This window comes from Blastomyces gilchristii (genome assembly GCF_000003855.2).
Source record: "Blastomyces gilchristii SLH14081 genomic scaffold supercont1.7, whole genome shotgun sequence".
Taxonomy (NCBI): Eukaryota; Fungi; Ascomycota; class Eurotiomycetes; order Onygenales; family Ajellomycetaceae; genus Blastomyces; species Blastomyces gilchristii.
The window spans coordinates 1,260,743-1,280,009 of record NW_003101676.1 but is presented as its reverse complement, the minus strand read 5'-3'; the positions used below and the strand labels follow the sequence as shown (position 1 = coordinate 1,280,009).

General features: G+C 38.1%; 4 protein-coding genes across 4 annotated transcripts; 2 read left to right on the top strand and 2 right to left on the bottom strand.

Annotated features, from left to right (window-relative positions):
• Window positions 1-7,493: 7,493 nt before the first annotated feature.
• On the bottom strand, window positions 7,494-10,340 carry BDBG_04210 (uncharacterized protein). The gene is made up of 3 exons (XM_002625295.2): window positions 9,561-10,340; window positions 8,513-9,483; window positions 7,494-8,408 (listed from the first exon to the last, which is right to left on the bottom strand). Exons 1-3 carry the CDS (start codon window positions 9,886-9,888, stop codon window positions 8,199-8,201), a joined length of 1,509 nt encoding a protein of 502 aa, XP_002625341.1. The 5' UTR covers window positions 9,889-10,340; the 3' UTR covers window positions 7,494-8,198.
• BDBG_04209 (cysteine synthase A) lies at window positions 10,013-13,085 on the top strand. Its single transcript, XM_002625294.2, has 5 exons — window positions 10,013-10,459; window positions 10,536-10,595; window positions 10,654-10,772; window positions 10,869-11,593; window positions 11,663-13,085. Exons 1-5 carry the CDS (start codon window positions 10,127-10,129, stop codon window positions 11,833-11,835), a joined length of 1,410 nt encoding a protein of 469 aa, XP_002625340.1. The 5' UTR covers window positions 10,013-10,126; the 3' UTR covers window positions 11,836-13,085.
• Window positions 10,455-14,134, bottom strand: BDBG_04208 (uncharacterized protein). The gene has a single exon (XM_002625293.2). The coding sequence runs from the start codon at window positions 13,771-13,773 to the stop codon at window positions 11,929-11,931; it is 1,845 nt and encodes a 614-aa protein (XP_002625339.1). The 5' UTR covers window positions 13,774-14,134; the 3' UTR covers window positions 10,455-11,928.
• A 263-nt stretch (window positions 14,135-14,397) lies between these two features.
• On the top strand, window positions 14,398-16,102 carry BDBG_04207 (beclin 1; the record flags this gene model as incomplete). Its single annotated transcript, XM_002625292.2, has 2 exons — window positions 14,398-14,482; window positions 14,532-16,102. 2 exons carry the CDS (start codon window positions 14,398-14,400, stop codon window positions 16,100-16,102), a joined length of 1,656 nt encoding a protein of 551 aa, XP_002625338.1.
• Window positions 16,103-19,267: the final 3,165 nt, after the last annotated feature.

The window sequence follows — 19,267 nt, the reverse complement described above, 5'->3', positions numbered from 1 at the left end:
CACTCTACAAGACTATGAAATGAATATCATGAACAGATGCTATTAGTCACACAGATTCAACAGCATGCAGTCTTCAAGTGTTCATCATTCTATCTGTTGTATGAATTACATCCGCGCATTCCAGAGAATGCTTCAGAAAAGGTGAGAGAGAGAACAGTGATTACAGATACAACAGTTACAGACACAGTGAGAACAATAGTTACAGACATAACAGTTGCAGACACAGAACTAAGATTGAAAGAGATCAGTCACATACATGCAAAAGTTAATAAGTTACTTGTGAACTGAGCAATTCAATCAAAAAGAATATAAGACTTACTAGTTAAGAAATCAAGTCTCAAGATGAGAATATAAGTTCTTGTACATAATGAGAATTCTGAGAAGTTTTAATCTAGATGATTTAAGCTCTATAAAATACTTAAATCACATTCTCTGAGAACTTATATATTGAAGAAATCAGAGGAACAGATCTTATATAACTTAATAAATAATTCATATTTTATGAAGACAAAGATGTAAGATCTAAGCAGATTATAATTATTCACAGCACTATTATCAGTGTTGAAAAAGAAGAGACTTATAATTGAACAGTCTCACAAAGTAAGAGAAATCATAGACACTTATGAATCAGATGATCTCACTTATTCTGATCTTTTCATAATTATAAGAAAAGAATGAAAAGTAATGAAGAAATTAGATGAATATTACACTTCAATAAGTGATGAGACTGTAGCTGATTGTATGATAATACATCACAGACAGCAGATATAATACAGCAAAGAGTGATCTCAAAGTAACAGACTTGCACATGAGTCAGATCACAGAAGAAAAAGAGATTCAGAGTGGAATTTAACTGTTTACATCAGTTCAATCACAGAGATTACAGAGAATGAATTATCTGAAACATCTGCAGACATATGAGACTAAGTCATCTCAACTTCTGAAAACACTCAGAGATCAGATGAGATTAGTTTTAATGAGCTGTTCACTATAGTGATCTGAGTAGGTAAAGAGAGACAGTATAATGCATGAGACAGAATCACAAAAGATGAAAGCTGCTGAACCTAGTCACTGAACACTGTATTATATAGAGATTGTATAAGAGTAGTGACTAGCAGACAAAGAAAAAGTGTAAGAAAAGAAAAGAGAATGACTCAAGAGATAATGAATTGATTATCAATTATAAGAGTCAGCTGTAAAAGACAAATGTTATCATATATCTCATTTATTTTCATACATTACATATTTAATCTATTTTCAACATCACATCATCTGAAAAACATCAAAAATAAAGAAAATCTCAAAACTCAAGATCTGCAAGAGATTTGAGAGCTGCAAGCTGCTCTTATAACAATATTATACATGTCTTCAATTTCTCTACTACTCTGTGTATGACATTAATATCATTTATCACAAGATTGGCTGGAATGCCAATATAGAAATGTGTATATGTGTGTGTAGAAAAATTGAAGAAGAGCACAGAACCTGCAGAATCAGAAGTCAGAACAGAGAGAACAGAGATGAAAGAAATGAAAGAAGAAGAAGATACAGAACTGAATAAATAACAGCAGAAGTCACTCAGAGCTGAATACTTATAACTCAGTATGCATATAATCTTTTCTGCAGAGAAGGAAGAGAAAGCACTGAAAGAAGCTTAAGAGTAGAAGAGAGTAGTCTCAGTGATATTATCATCTTTGATTAAAATGATCTCTGACACTGAAGCAACTAAGAACTATTATTAGCATATAAAACTGTAAAAGCAGAGAATAACAATTACTGAATGAACATCTACTGATCTTAGAATTATACATACAATTACAACACACATGAGGCTTCTCAGAAAGAGAGAGAGAAATATGAAGAAATACAAGAAGCAGAATACAGCATGTGAACAGCTCATTTTCATGATAACATCTCAGACAAGATGTACAAGTCTCATGCTCACAGGTGTAAAAGAGTACAATATCTGTGTTTCTGTTTCTGAAAACACAGATATCTTTTATCTGCATCACAAAGTCAGACAACAGATATCAGAGAATAGACTGATACAGATCTATCATTTCAAAGAAATTTATCAGAGTGAATGTACTCACAATATTGAACTTTACAGTTATAAAAAGTTTCTTGATATCTGTGAACACTATAACTTCATACATAATAAAACTCATAATAATTTTCTCTAAGAATAGAAAAATCAGCATCAGAAAGAAAAGATGAAAAAGAAAAAGACTTACAATCTCAATACTGTTAAGAGAAAGAGTGATTCTCTGATATAAATGAATAATTATCTTATCACAAATATTTAAAATGAATGTAATAATCAGCATTCATGATCAAGCTTCAGATAGTTATATTATACACAGTCTTTATACAATAAATTGTTCTAGAAGTCAGTAAGAAGAGTGAGAGTGTATATACTGAGAAATGTGATTCATTAAGTCTATATAATATCTCCTTGAAATGGGGAGAACTAGTAATGAAAGCAGAGACAGCAGAATCAAAGAGAGCAGAAGTAGCAGAAGCAGAAGAACCAGATATAGAGACAGATGTAAAAGATTGAAGAAGAGCAGCAGAGGAAGAAACAGAGAGAATAGAGAAGAATATAGAAGACTCAGTTATATATAACATAGATAATTTCTTCATTATCACATTCTTCAAGTTCTTAATCAATAATTCAACATTGAGATTATAATTATTAACAGATGCAGATCTGTCAACATCTGAGAATTCTATACAAATTAAAACAAAAATATCAGTATCTGCAGTTATGTAAAATAATCAGAAAAACATAATTAGATATCACTGAAGAAAAGACAGTCAGAGGCATATAAAAAGATGAAGAAGATATGTTATTTATAATAGTACATTCTGATGATTATTAGAAGATAAATAAGTTCTAGTCACATTTCATAACATGTTATACTTACTACTAACAAACTGCTCAGTATGAGTACTACAATGACACTTATTATAAGAACAGAGAGTCATTGTCAGAAACATGTACAATGTAATAGATAAATAGATAGTGTTGAACAGAAGAAGAGATAGAAATCTGAGATGAAATAATAGTATTCAATGATGATGATGATGAAGAAGATGATTAAAGAATGAAAAAAGTTAGTGAATGAGTGATGTAATATAGTGAAAGTTTCTTTGTAAGAGTGTACACAGAATGCTAGCTGAATCAGAGATAGGCTACACTATCATGAATGCTAGTGACACACTAATCCGCATGAAGCTAGGGTGTACATCATGATCACATGAGTGTGACTGAATCTGGTGAGAAAGAATATGATTCGGAAGAATGTACGACCGCCGGATAATAATGCAGCCACTTTCAAAAACACTTCCGAACATACTTACAAATGTAAAGAGGCCCTAGCAGCCACTAATTAATTTAGATAATGTATATAAGAAGCCGGCGTACGCCTGTAATCATATGCTGGCTCAAGTAATCTTTGAATCACATCTCAGCAGAGAACAGATAATCAGACTTTTATAATACAAATTACACATCTGAATACAATGAATCTAGATTTAAATGCTATTGTTAAAGTACTGAATCTCTTAAAAAAGAGATTCTCTGAGTGAAAATCTTAATATTATGAGTATTGAGCTTACTTCAACTGCAGATGCTAAAATCATGATATAAAAGATTACACACAGTATACACAGTCAAGAGAAGTAAGAGAGTTAAAAAACTAGCAGAATCAGTGAGCTCAGAGACACTTACTAATATTCTATGAAAAATCTTCATAGTGAAAGAAATGCTCATGTTAGATGATTTTCTGAATTCTGTAAATATTAAGAGAAAGCAGGCTTCTGAATGAGATACAGATGAAGATGAAGAAGTAGATACTTATCTCAATATCTTAAGATTTAAAATGTTAATATATAGAGATCACTTGAATAAGAATTAAGAGACAACTGTAAAAGTATTAACTAATATAGAAGCTTCTATATAATATATTAATAATTATATAATCTGAAGACTGAAAGAGATTCACAGAGTAAATAATTCTTAATATATAAGATTATCTGATAATTAATATTTAGTATCACTTATAAGAGTAAGAGTTTCCTTATACTTCAGAGAATAATCTTGCTATATTTAAATATAAGAGCTGCAGAATGTGAAATATAACGTTATTCTCAGACTTGATTAATTTCAAAGATTCAATCTACAGATTCAATGATGTACATATCATATAAAATTAACTGATAGAAAGAAAACAGTTTATATAATTCTATTAACTGATATAATAAGAACATTTCATGTTTCTGATATAGAAGAGTTAAATCTGCTTATACATTAATAAGTAAAGAGAATGATTAGAACTATCAAGACAGAAAGACTATTGAACAATATAATCAGACTATCAAATACAGAGAGAGATCTATTCTTTCAGACTATGAGACAGTTATATATAGCCTGTATTATCTCAGTAGCTGATTATGAAGTTCAAGTTTAATAGAATAATCAAGGAAATTTCACTGAACTCTTTCAAAGTCTGCAAAACAGAGCTTTGAGAAGAATTCTGAGAGCATTCAAATCTTCTTCTATTAAAGCAATGAAAATTGAAGCTTCAATTCTCTCTTCTGCTATTAGATTTGAAAAGGTCTGTATGAACTATACTCTGAGAGTTATAAAGATGAGCTTAAATCATATAATCAGAGAAAGAGTCTCTTCTTCATTTCTATTAATTAACTCTGAAAGTGAACTGAATTGAAGTAGATTTCTTGATTGCAATGAAAATAATTCTTCAAAGAAAATGCCTTCTCAACTATACAGACTATGCTCACTGATTAAAAACCAATTTTCTTCTTTGAATATTGAAAAAGTTAATCATGAGAAGATATCTCTCTGAAGAGAAAAGCTTGAATCTCTTATAGACTTATAAATAAGTGAACTATCTAAAGAGATAGAATATGAACAGTATTTAAAGAGAATTTCTACAATCAATATAAAAGACTCTATTCTGATTTATTCAGATAACTCAAAAAATGAGAATTTGAATAGATTAGACACAGACATTACTTATACTGAAGAAAATATCAATTTTATCTCAGATTTCTGAAATTTAGACTGTGAATCTGAAGTCTTTGATACTGAACTATTTGTAATAGTGAAAGCTTTCAAACTCATTGAAATAAAATCTCATAAAAGAGAAAATAGTTTAAAAGAGACATGAATATTCTCTGATAGTTAAGCTGCTTTAAAAAGATTTAGAAATAGTCAGATTTATAATAATCAAATGAATCTTGAACTGATTTTAAACTCTGTTTTAAGAATTCAAAAGAGAAGAATATTAAAACTGATAATTTATCTGCACTGAGTTTCTACTTATATGAATATTCATGATAATGAATTAACTGATTCAGCTGTAAAAAAGAGTTCAGAATTAAACAGATCTATTTAAAAAACAGAGTTCTAATCTTTCATAAAGAGAAAGTTAAAAGAATCTTGTCTAAATAAGTAAAATTAAAGCTGATAGAAACAAAAGAAGAGCATACATTATTCAAGATTTGAGACAAAATCAAAGTGAAAATCTTATTTAATTAAATGTAAAAGAAAATATTCTCATCTATAATTTAGCTGAAACTAGAACATGATTATTTCAAATTCTATATACAAAGATTTGATGATAGATTTGATTCAACAGAATGCTCATTCTGCAATATAAATGAAAATTCTGAGTATATTGTAATACATTATGCATTATACAATAGTCTCAGAGTCAGATTGAAGAAGAAGTATAATTTAAATCAATTAAATATGAGGTTCTTATTCTCAACTGAGACAGGAATTAAATACTTAATAGACTTTCTATCAGAAACTCAAGCAGCTATAAGAAAATGACTGAATTCAGAAGTATCTGAATATGAAGAGATGAAAATTGATTAGATATAGTCTTTTAAAACAGCTATATACTATCTTTTAATAATTTTATTTTAATATAGTCTGTCTTTACTATACTTATTCTTTTCTGTTCTTTTCTATCTATCTATTTAATATGTCTATCTTTAAGACTATGTTCTCTTTTTCTTTGTCATGATATTTTCAAAGAATTTCAAAGTATCAGAAAGTGTTGAAATACTGCAATTTATAAACAGTTTTTATATTCTGAGCTGAAATTTTCTGATTTTACATATCTGAAATTGATAAATGTATAATAGTTAACTTTATAGATATAGAAAAAACCCTGAGAACTAAAAGTTCTCAGGTAAATATCATAGTCTCTGACTGCATACATTTATAATTGAAAAATAATAATAATAATAATACTCTTATTTCACTATTTTTAAGTTAAATCTAATCATTTTTCACATTATTTCTGAAAAAAATAATTTATTTTCAGATTTTTTTAATACTTAATTCTGATAAAACTTATGCTAAGAAATGTATAAGATCAGATTAAATGAAATTAAATATATAATTCATAATTATATCAGTCAGTTTAAATAAGCTTTTTAAATTACTTAAAATATTGAAATATACATATTGAAAGAAGAATATTAAAATAAAAGAATAAAGAGATAAAAAATAATAAATCTTATAACTGGTTTTTTTTTCACTATATATTTTTCAGTTATTTTTATACCTGTACTTGATTTAAAGATGAATTTTATATATAGTATTACATATAGTTACTCTAGTAAGTAATAATATCAAATTATATAATCTAACTTATTAATTCTTTCACTATATAACTTTCTTCAAGCTTATTAATATATATAAAAAACTTAATTTTACTAAGTATACTATTTACTCTTATTACATAATTATTACTCTGATCTTATATAATACAGTAATAATCAGTTAGTAATTAAATTTTAATCTTTTAACTTACTTATTTATTCACTCAGCTTATTAATTAATCATTATATAATTCATTAGATAAATAGATAAATTTATATAAAATATAAAAAGATATTTTACAGAATTTTAAAATATATTAAGATAAAAATATTTAATAATTAATTTTAAATTGATTTTAAATTGATTTTAAATTGATTGTTAATTAATTATAATAATAAAAATAGACTCAATCTGTGTATTTAAGTAATTAATAATTGATGAAAAATCAATTAATAATTAATTCAGTGTAAATTATATTAATACTTACTTCATTATCAGATTCAAGAATAATTTTAGTATTAAATTAATTATTAATAAAATCAGTAAAGTCTTTTTCATATATAAAAGTTATAATAAGAGAAGAATTATTTTATAATTAATTAAAAATTGTTGTACAATCAATTGAGAATTGATTATAGAATTGATAGTAAATAATTTGAGTGATTTCAAATTACAAGAAAAGTTGTATCGTGCGAGGTCAGGTAGTGGCACGGGCCACATTTGTGAGATCAGCTTACATAACGAGGTCAAGTGGCGCACTTAGCGAGGTCAAGTTTTCTGCTTCCTGAGCTTGCTAGCAACCTTTTCAATCAAGCAAGCTTTACACCTTTCACATTTTTTGCATGGAAAAGTTGGTGAAGTCATAAAATTAATCTTGCAGAGTTTTTCATCTTGAGCTTAGCTTCACAATGTCTTTGCACACAGGCTTGTGTGCATTAAGATATTTTAAAAGTGGTTTTCACTTGGTGGTTGACGGGTTCAGAGGAGAATATCTAGTTATGAGCTCCGAAGCATATAGCAGTGGCAGTGCATATATACTTCAGTGAGTTTCAGTGCAATAGATATGCTGGAAATCGAAACGTGAATATGTACAAATGTGGCAATGACATCATGGCGAGACGAAATGGATAGGATAGGGGCCGGCACGGGCCGCACGGCTGGTTAGGCACATTTGCAGATTCTCGTGTTCCCACACCCATCATATATACAAAAAAAGGGGGGGCATAATCAGGAACGAAATGGTTTCTGTACAGAAAAGAATTGGGGGAAGAGGAAATAGCAATAAATACAAAAGATGACGTAGGTGGATGGGAAAGTGATATGGATTATATAGCTATTCAAAATAGGGGGTAAAAAAGCCTGCTGCTCAAAGCAGCCTAGTTAGTCAGCAGGGTCAACCGCTAACTACGACACCGTTTACCCTTCCTCCATCAATAAGGCCCCTTAACTCATACTGTTCTTGAAAAAGTGGCATTGACCCTCTGCCGTGACCTGACACATCATGTTCATCCCATCCCAACCCACCCCATGCCATCCAGTCAGTCTCGCGCCCTCATGTTCAGGCGGTAGTCATCACGCTGGCATTCTTATACCAATTTAACAGGGGGTTCTCGCCACTGCGCGTCTCTGTGTCCTCGACATATGCCCAGCGTTCGAGGAAGTCGGCGTGACTGGATACCCGGGTCAGCTTGCCGGTGATGGCGCGGTAGACGTCTTCCATCAGGTTGAAGTCTGTGGGGAAGAATATGTCGAAATAACCTTGGTGGACCTGGGGGGGAGACGGGTTAGTTTTACATATTATATACATATATATACAAAGGGAGGAGGGGTATTGGGGAAATAGGGTTTAAATCGAAGCGTTGAGGATCTTACAAAGGGGGTTGAGACCGGGACGGTCGTGCGTTGATATCGTGTCTGAACAACAGGGGCGTTGTAGCCAGGGGCTGCGTCCGGGAGGCTATTAAAGTCGCTTGTAACAAGTCGATGGGCAGGGAAATAGTCGTGCAGGATATCGAAGAACTGCATTAGGCGAGTGGGTATATATTCCGGCAATGTCATGTTCGGCGCAAACGGGAGGGAGGCTTGAATCTTTCTTGAAAGCGGGGAGCGGAGCGGAGTAGCGAATGGACGCCGTGCAGCGGCTTTACGAACTCGAAGGTACCTCGACGCCACACTGTCTAGTTTTGGGATGTAGTATTCGTAAAATTCACCGTCGGTGTCGATCAGGACGCAACCTTGCCGTGGCTCTCCAGTTTCTAGATCGTAGCGTATTGCATCGTGGCTGAAATTATCGAAGACCTCGAGCGCGAGGAAGAAGCAAGGGGAATGCACGTAGGTGTTCCAGTCGAATATGGAGCGGTTTATGATCTCCGCATGGCCCCTGTGGCCGCTGGAGTGAATGGACTTATTCAGATTTTGCTGCTGCAGATTAGCAAGAGATGGCGAAATCTCTATGATTTTAAATTTAGTGCGCTGATAGACCTCAGGGTCCACGTCTCGTATGTAATCCAATACGTTAAGCATCAAAGTCCCGTTTCCGGCTCCCATCTCATATATGGTCAAATCGTGGTATGGAAACAGTGTGAGCTTGTAGTTCGTGACGAGATATCGAGCTATTGCTTCGCCATAATAAGGGCGGAAGAGCTCTGTCGGCGTATGCCATAATTGGCGGCTTTCATCATATTGAACGGCATCCAATTTGTCTTCAAACTCCTGATATCGCTGGCCTAGTAGACGATTGAATTCTGGACCGTCGGCCATACTGTTGAAATCGAACGGCTCGCCAGGACTAAAAATGGTCGCGTGCTTGGAAAAGTAACCATAATGGGGATTATACAAGCTATCTATAGAAGAGGAACAGGGGGGTTAGCCAGGCAGGAAATGAATAACACCGGGATATGCGGCGGCGCCATCAACCAACCCTCAATGAAGTCCCTTGCCAGCATCTTCACACGTCTTGGTCGATGAGGACGTGATCGCAGCTCTGCAGATGTCACCATCGGATACTCCCGCAACTCCTTGGACATGTCTCTCGGGAAATCATCTGTCCTGTGTTTCCAGAAGGTAGGGTCCTCCAGCGTCCGCCGTCTGAGTGTCGGCTTGCTGGCATAAGTGCGAGATTGCTGATGACTTCTGGAACGGGGCGCAATGGGATTAAACGAAAGAACATAAGGATGCGGACGAGAAATCTGGCATCCTCTATGGCGAAACAACTGCCGGAATATGTGCGCGACAACGGGTGAATCCATTGCGTTGGCAGGGCGGGCGCTCAACGAAGCAGAGCGGAGAGGCGATAGGGGAGTTGTGTCCAGGAAATCCGAAAAAGTTCGCCCGGAGCGGAGGTGGTCCAAGCTTCAACAGGGCATGACAAACAAATCATACCAACTTTTCAATGGCTAATGTGCAACAGGGGATATATATGACTTCTTTTTCTCCTTTGCATTGAATATATGTACAAATGATACCAGCCTTGTGTGCTCATAAATCATGACGGACAACCCGCGCCTCTATATACCCGCCGCTTTCCTTACGGGTGCGCTTCTCGCCTTAGGGATCAGAGATGTATATCCCTATCTTGAGCGCCACTACCAGCAACAGAGGCGAAAAGGTCGCGAAAATACACAGAATGAACAGCATGGGTTTGAAGGTATAGAAATCAAAAATGGTGACATGACTGGTGACATGAGCCGTGGCCTACGGTGCAACCCTAAACCTCCTCCGATTGTCGATGGGATTGAAGGTTGTATTGGAAATACACCACTATTTAGGATAAAATCTCTCTCCGAAGCTACGGGATGTGAGATTCTTGCAAAGGCTGAGGTATGTATTGAAATCAATTGCTATCACATTTATATTCAGATTGTGTATTTTTAACTCTCTGACACTACTCATTTAGTTTCTCAATGGCGCCGGAGGAAGTCCTAAAGATCGAGTGGCACTGAGTATTATACAGACGGTCAGTTCTGAAAACAACCCCCATATAACACCATTCTATACCCTGACTCCTCATTCAGGCAGAAGAGAACGGTCTGCTCCATCCTTACTCTGGAGACGCCATCTACGAAGGCACTGTGGGATCTACGGGCATTTCACTCGCTACGCTAGCCAGAGCCAGGGGTTACTTAGCACATATGTATGGTTTACCTGTAACATCTTGGTCAATTGCTTATCCTCTATATCTATATATAGAGCGATCACGTTCATATATTAATACTGGAAAACCCTATAGATGCATGCCGTCCGACCAATCCACAGAGAAGTCGAATCTCCTGCTCAAACTAGGTGCCATAGTAGACCGTGTACCGCCAGCCCCAATTGTAGAAACACGACATTTCGTAAACAGAGCGCGTGCGCTCGCAAAATCTCACTCTCCGTCCCCAGAATCATCTCTAACACGCACTTCGTCGACTCCTAGCCATCATCGTCATCAAACGCATGAAATAACCGAAACGCCAGATGAAGATTTGCTGGCGTCGCGAGCTGCTGGGAAACAAGGTCGAGGCTTCTTCGCCGACCAATTTGAAAACCCCGCTAATTGGCAGGCCCACTATCGAACGACTGGTCCAGAGATTTTCGCCCAGTGCGAGGGCAAATTAGATGCATTCGTTGCTGGTGCGGGCACCGGCGGCACTATATCAGGCGTCGCACTCTTCCTTAAACCTCGTCTTCCCAATATGTCTGTCGTGCTGGCGGATCCGCAAGGAAGCGGGCTCTTTAACCGCGTCCGTTATGGGGTTATGTTTGACGTGAAAGAGCGCGAGGGAACGCGGAGGAGGAGACAGGTGGACACTATTGTTGAAGGTATCGGCATTAACCGTGTTACCGTAAACTTTGAGGCTGGGAGGGAGTTGGTCGATGATGCTGTTAGGGTCACGGACGCCCAGGCTATTGCGATGGCGAGGTGGTTGGTGGAGAAGGACGGTATTTTTATCGGAAGTAGCAGCGCGGTTAATTGTATGTGTTCTCGCTAAACCACGATTCTCTCCTTCTTAGGATAGTGACTAACTTAGATTTTGAATCTAGGCTTCGCAGCAGTTAAGACAGCTTTGAAGCTCGGACCCGGGCATAGGATCGTGACCATACTTTGCGATTCAGGGACACGGCATTTATCGAAGTTCTGGGAAAAAGCTGGCAATGTGGGGAGTGCTGTTGACACTAAACTTGAAGACGTCCTCAATGCAAAGGGGGACGAATAATAGCTGGTATATATGTATAAAATAAATATTCCAGAATGGTTCGATCATATATAGAGGGTATTTTTCCTTTTCTTCTCAAATCCACTATCTGGATCAAGTTGAGCCGGACCGATCAACCCAGGGCGAGTTCTTAACCATCGGAAAGCTCTGTCTCTTCTGCGGATTGCGAGGCTTGGGGGGTGTGTCGATTTGGATCGCCGACAAGCCTGATCCCGGCCAAGCTGAAGCAAAAGCCTGTGAGAAAGGATCATCACTGTCTGAACTTTCATCAACTAGTTTTGGTGGTTCGGTAGGAAAAACGGACGGCTTCCGCGGTGTCCGTGAAGGTGTGGTTATTTGAACAGTCTCTGAAAGCTTCGTTGGTGAGGGTGATTTTGCGGTTAGCCGTCTTTTGGGTAGTTTGGGCGGTGTCATGAAATCTCCGTCTTGACGCTGAGCATGTAAATAATGGGAGTTTTTCCAGTCCTCCCACATTTCCCCGAGGCACATCTCAGCCCATTTACACTTTATCTCATTTCTCGTTTGATTTTCCAATACGGCTTCCAAGTCTTCCCATGTTACATCAGATTTTGACTTGAAAGCCTCGAGTTGATCCTTCTCTTTAGCCGTTAAAGGTATCAGTGATTGTGGGCAGTTTTTGATATCAGTAGACTGGACATAGTACCACTGTCTCAACTGACCGGAGGTCCTGTTGGGTACGGATCGGGACACCTCTTTCCATGGGAGCTTCTGAACTACTCTTTGAGTTAAGATTATTTGTATTTCACTGGGTGTGAAAGGGTTGATTGCGGCGCTCAGTTTCGTTTCCTGTTGGGATATGGCTCTATGGGTCATTGACTGGGACTCTTCTAAAGGTATACCACCATCTGGGGCAGCCAGTATCTCATTCTCTATAGCACCATTCTCTTGCAGTAACGGTGATTCCACAGATACTTTCCGGTTGCGTTTGGCGGGGGTCGGGGTTGATGTTTCTGGAGTCCCTTTCTCTGGCTGCTGATCATTTTTCTCTTCCGCGCTTAGGACATGCTCTGACAATGGAGGGGAAGGCTCAACGGGAGCCATAGGTTCTTCCGCGATTGGCGATGGCGTGTCAATGACATTCTTAGCTTCATCAGTGATATTAATTTTGGGTGGTGTGGAAAGTGAAGGTAAGGTGTTTTGCAAAGGGTCATCCGAATCCGAATCCGAAACACGTCCAGAGCTTCCGGGCCTTGACGGTAATCGTACTTTTAGCGCTCTGTGAGGTTTACCACCGTTTGTGCGTTGCGATTTCTTTCGACGAGTCTGCGGGAGTGCCCATAGAGATCCAGAATTTGGTGGCGAAGCTGTTCGGTTCCTTGGAAAAGTCGGAGGCGCGGCGGGGACTGGGGAAGATCCAAAAAGTCGCTCATCGATTTCTGGAGTTTGCCAGCAGGGGTCTACAGAACGCGAGCTTGGCTTTGGGTGTCCTTGGTCAAAATCGGTCTGGCTTCCGCCGGAAAGTTCGATATGGTCGCTATAACTTCCGGGAGCAAAGTCAAAACTCATATGATTTCTTGAGAATGGTCTTTCAAGATCTGTAGGTTTTCCATTTTGGTTCATCCATTTTCCTATCGGGGCGTCTGGGGTTTCAGCGACATTTTCCGTAACGAACTCAGGTTCACCAAGGGGATCGAAATCGTATTTCCACGGCTGCGCACCAAGGTCTTGTTCATTTGTCATCCTTTCAATATGCCCATTGTCAATGACGATATTGCCCGTCGCCAAGTCAATCTCGTCCCCGACAGAGCTGAAGTCCTTTCCATATTTTTCAAATATGTCTTCAAAACGAGACTTCAATCGCATATCATTTGCTTGACGCGCCGCGCTGATATCTATCTCGGATGTTGCGTCACCCACATTTGAGTCCCAGAGCCCAGGTATACGCGCCCGCTTAGTTGGTCTCTCCGTATTGAACATCTTGATGATGTTTGGGGTTGAGCGAGCGCGGAAAGAGTAGGCAGAGCACAAGGTTTGTCAATGCCGGGCAAAATGAGATGATATACTCTAAGAGCAAACGGCAAATATGGTAGCGATTGCTCGCGACAGAGACTGTCTTCCGTGTGATTCTATCACAGTAGGGTCGTTACGGCAAGTAGGGTTGGTTTTGGTATTTGCAGTTCGAGGCGAACAGCCTTGATTCACTCGTGGAAAATACGAAATTTTCGTAAATGCCCGCGAGGGTTCGAGAACCACGGAGGTTATAATTTTTACAAGGCTAACTTGGCTGCCGTGGTTTGTCAATTAAAAGCGTTGTTTGCAAGGAGTTTTCGAATTAAGCTTCGCGAAACCTTTTTTTAAGCGCCTAACGCCCGCCGTATCTAACTTAATCTGGTTACTCCAGAGCTCTGCCTCGGGATAGACTAGCGCCATCAGCTGCCAACCGTGAATCCAATACAAGCATCATCCTCGTCCATCACACTTCCATGATAACATATGACTCGAATGACGGGTAGAGCTTGAACCTAGCTTCTAAAAGCCTCCATAACGCCCGTTGATGTTCGACTTCGGCCATGATCTTTGAGATCTGTCGATCCCGCATCCATGTACTGCCAGAATTGCCGTACTGCTCTCAAGGTCGATGGTTCTCTTGAGGACCTGAACCCAGCTGCCTTCGACCTACTCATAGGTCAGTGCTTAGATTCCAAGTGACTTATTCCAAATCTGACTTGTATCAGGCTCGACCGGGAAGTCATTACCTGACCCATCCACCAAATCTACGTCACGCCCTAAGTACCCTCAAGATCGGCAACAACTCTACTCTCAAGTGTCGCGACGAGCTACGTCCCCTGTTTATAAGAGAACCTTACCCGCACCACGATATGGCACAGGAGGCTCAGTTGGGGCGCCCCGGGCAGTGGTGAAAGATGGTGGCATGTCTTTTGTCATGCTAAGCGAGTCTCAATTGGTCCCTCCCCATGCTGTTCCAGCCATAAACGGTGACGGTCAACGGCCAGCAAAAGGAAGTCTACAGAGCTTGTCTGAGGCCCAGGCGACAGAACATGGGTCTCAGACCTATTCGCACCAAATCGAGAAGACCACCCGTCTTTTCGAGATAATTTCTGCGCGTTCTGATATCGATCACCCCATCTGCACCGAATGCACTGATATGCTCATCGAAGGGCTTCAGAAGAGATTGCAGACTGCAACAAAAGAGCGAGACGCATATATCTCATTTTTAAAGAATTTGAATAATTCCATTCCATCGCTAGATGAAGTGGAGGCGGCGGAAGATGATCTTAAGGCAACCCTACAAGCCGAGGAAGAAGCGTTTCAGGAGCTTCTTACCCTGGAAGCGGAAAAAGCTGCTGTTGACTTGGAGATTGCAGGACTGGAGGAGGAGTCCCGTCAACTTGACCTAGAAGAGGAACAGTTCTGGAGTGATCGCAATGCCTTTGCATTAACACTATCTGAGTTCCAGAATGAACGCGATGCTTTGAACATGAAGTACGATCATGATTCTCGGCAACTTGAACGCCTTCAGCGGACGAATGTCTATAACGACACTTTCTGCATCGGACATGATGGATATTTTGGCACCATCAATGGACTGCGCCTTGGTCGTCTCGCGAATCCGTCCGTCGAGTGGTCCGAAATAAATGCTGCCTGGGGTCAAACGCTTCTCCTGCTTGCTACTGTCGCCGACAAACTAGGCTTTCAATTTCAAGGGTACAAATTAAAACCTTTGGGGTCTACATCAAAGATCGAAAAGATAGAATACCCCCAGCAGTCTCCAAATGCTACCCCATCTCGCCGAGACTCTTCAACCAATCGTCCCGAAGCAACCATCAGTCCAAAGATAACATCATTGGATCTATATTCTTCTGGCGATCTTCCTTTGCACCTCCCGTGGCTCCACCGTCGCTTTGATGCCGGTATGGTTGCTTTCCTCGAGTGTTTGCGCCAACTAGGCGAGCATGTGGAGAACACACCGGTATCGTTGCCTTCCCGTTCACCACCCCCTCATCGACACTCCCGATATCAACCCCCGGGAGAACCTTCGCCGGCGACTCGTGCTCTCCAGGCACAGATTTCGGGTCTCAAACTACCATACGAGATCAAGCGGGATAAAATTGGAGATGCGAGCATCAAGCTTGGCTTCAACCAAAACGATGAAACATGGACGCGCGCTTGCAAGTATACACTCACCTGCTGTAAGTTTTTGCTGGCGCACGCGAGCAATGTCACAAGTGCCGGGTCTGGAAGTTCGCATGTACCAGCAACAGCAGCGATTGTGCCGAGCCGTTGAGAGCAAAATCTTGTAAAGCATTAGGCTAGGAAAGCATACGGACCCTCAACATCGACGAAATTTTTTATCTAGTACTTGGTGAACGAACAGAAGCAAGATAAGCCTTTGCCGCCCCGAAGATTAATTGGTATGGGGAATATACATCAGGAGGCTTTACGGTGTAACTACGAGAAGAAATATTGACAGGGAAATCGATCTATGTCGATCGGGTCAACCCAGTTCTTCATCTTCGGAATGCTCTTCCCACCTGATTCCGGAAAAGGCCGCTCTTCGCTCAATTAGGCTGGTCATATATTGCTCTAATCAGAAACTTACTCTATATTTCAACATTCCCCCCCAAGACCCAATAGCTTTTCTATAAGCTTGCTACTATCCCCCAAGAAGAAATTCCACACCAAGGCCCCACAATATGGAGGAAACCCGGATTTCTTCACGCTACGGCTGCTATCCATAAGTTTCTGACTTTGCAGTAGCGGCGTTAAAGGCGCACGAAGAGAGACACGTTCATTCCTGGCATTTCGTCTCTCTCAACACCTATATCTCTAAAGGTACGAAATCTGGAGGTGAAGAGAGAGCTTAGCAATGCGCTTCAAGTAAGAGACAGAACCAGGCGAAAAATTGGCGGTCAAAAAAGGAATGTTGAGCGGGTGCGTACATATGGGTAGGATGTATGTCGAGTCATAGCTACGTCCGTTAAGGTGGTTCGGCCCGGCCCCCTTTTTCACCATTAAACAGGTATATTCGACCAGAAGGCGTCGCTCCTGTTAGAATTTGAGATTTGGCGATGTGATCCATAACGAACTTACATTTGAATATCTAAGAGAGAAAAGAAGGTTGAGAATGCGGAAACATTTCATGGTGCGGAGTCTTTTGTTATCTACATGTAGTATAAAATCTCGCCAGGCATGAAATTTCCCATCCACGGGTGAAAGAGAAAAGGGCTGGCCCAGATGGGTCTTACGCAACAGTTTATCAATGCTGCTTTCCCTTTTGGCGAGATGTTCCAGAGAAAACTGAAGCCTGCTCCCCGAATTAAATATACATGACTCCAGAACTATGGCCACATCCAATGTTAGCAACTCTGGTGTCCTTGCACATACAATTACCTTAGTTCGGGGCATTTATTGCGGCTAAACCTTCTAGAGCCATCAAACGCCATCCGCAGCAGAAGCTCGACCGGTATGGTACCAACAGACCAAGGCATTTTTCGTGGATACAGAAAACTTGACCTCGCTAAGTGCGCCACTTGACCTCGTTATGTAAGCTGACCTCGCAAATGTGGCCCGTGCCACTACCTGACCTCGCTCAATACATCTTTTCTTGTAATTTGAAACCACTCAATTATTTACCATCAATTCTACAATCAATTCAAAATCAATTTAAAATCAATTTAAAATCAATTTAATACTGAAATTATTCTTGAATTTAATAATAAAGTAAGTATTTATATAATTTACACTGAATTAATTATTAATTAATTTTCAATCAATTATTAATTACTTAAATATATAGATTGAATTTATTTTTATTACTATAATTAATTAATAATTAATTCAGAATTAATTTAATACTGAAATTATTCTTAAATTTAATAATAAAGTAAGTATTTATACAATTTATACTGAATTAATTATCAACTAATTTTCAATCAATTGTTAATTACTTAAATATACAGATTAAATTTATTTTTATTACTATAATTGTGACAGGCGGCGCCTGATCAATTATATAGACTATTTCATTACACTTCACAGATTTCAACTGCTTCATTCTCAAACATATATACTCTGATTCTTAATCATTCTCAATCACTGATTCTCAGCTGTTATGAATGCATATGCTCTGATTCTCAGTCATTCTCAATTACTGATTCTCAGTCATTATAAATGTGTATAGATTCTTTCACTCTGAAGCTTCACTGTGTATGTCATTACATACACATATAAATATTCACTTTAATCACTGATTCTTGCACTTTCTCTTTCTTTTTCTTCTCTAATGTTTTTCTCTTTATTATATAAGATCTATCAATATTATACTGATCTATTCAGTGTAGACCTCTTACACTAGAAAAATATTCATTGTTTTTTTATTAGAAATGATTATTCATGCATCATCTTCTCATTAGAAACAATTATTCATTGAGAGATATTCAAATGTGTAATAATATGTAAAGAAAGAGAAACAATCAGTTAAAGCAGATACTGAGTTCTCAGATAGAAACTTACTCATCAGTCACTCTGACTCTGTAATAAGATTTTATAAGAGAATATCAGTAAAAGACTCAAGAGTTCTGACACTTAGATATTGTAAGAAATCCCACTTCTTGTGAATTCTTTACCTCTATTTCTATCTCTCATGTAATCAATAGGGTTAGCAGCCCTTGACTACACACAACTATATAGACTGAAGTTCATGAATACTATTCATAACTCAGCTTAAATGCTATTATACATTTGATCTCTATATTTTATTCTTCTATCATGAATACTTCTAGTAGTTAACAGTATATATCATATCAAGCTGCAAACATCTGAATAATCATCTGTAAGCACTTATTCTTACATTTCAAGCTTAGTCAGTCAGTAATCACTTATTATGACTGAAAGAACTAGAAACTTGTATACTTCAATCTCTGTAAACTTAACTGCAGACACTCAGAAGCAGTTATCTGAATTATGAATAACTCTTATAAAAGAAGTTTTAGAGAACTTATTAATCACTCATAGAACATTATTCTCTATATCTGTGACAGAGAAACTCTCTGAATTCATGAATAAATTAATCTCAGTGAAGAGCATTCTTGAGCATCTCTCACAGAATTAAGCTATTTTTCTATAAGAAATGCTTACTATCTGTAAACATTCTTGAACTGAGTCTCTAGATATGATCTTCAGAGATATCTGTGAACTGAAAAGAAACTTTCTTAAGCTGTAATCACTTAAGATCACTTATTGAATCACAATCTATAAAAGCTTTTACAAGTTTGTATTTAAAATTGACTTACAAGCCTGACTATGTAATATGAAAGATGAAGAAGCTGTTATCTATATAATAACAGATCTCTATTACACTGAAGTTAAGAACTGACTGAATTATCTAAAGAATGATTATAAGAGATTCTGCTAATCTGTTCTCAAGATCTATCTAGAGAATAAGTTGAGA

What these genes read in the sequence shown, in the direction of transcription:
- BDBG_04209 (XM_002625294.2), top strand. Translation starts at nt 10,127, where the DNA reads ATGACGGACAACCCGCGCCTCTATATACCCGCCGCTTTCCTTACGGGT. An exon ending in AGGGGTTACTTAGCACATAT is followed by an intron (nt 10,773 to 10,868) that starts GTATGGTTTACC and finishes AAAACCCTATAG; the next exon opens with ATGCATGCCGTCCGACCAAT. An exon ending in AAGTAGCAGCGCGGTTAATT is followed by an intron (nt 11,594 to 11,662) that starts GTATGTGTTCTC and finishes TTTTGAATCTAG; the next exon opens with GCTTCGCAGCAGTTAAGACA.
- BDBG_04210 (XM_002625295.2), bottom strand. Translation starts at nt 9,888, where the DNA reads ATGGATTCACCCGTTGTCGCGCACATATTCCGGCAGTTGTTTCGCCAT. An exon ending in GGCAAGGGACTTCATTGAGG is followed by an intron (nt 9,484 to 9,560) that starts GTTGGTTGATGG and finishes CCTCTTCTATAG; the next exon opens with ATAGCTTGTATAATCCCCAT. An exon ending in TCCCGGTCTCAACCCCCTTT is followed by an intron (nt 8,409 to 8,512) that starts GTAAGATCCTCA and finishes TCTCCCCCCCAG; the next exon opens with GTCCACCAAGGTTATTTCGA.
- BDBG_04208 (XM_002625293.2), bottom strand. Translation starts at nt 13,773, where the DNA reads ATGTTCAATACGGAGAGACCAACTAAGCGGGCGCGTATACCTGGGCTC.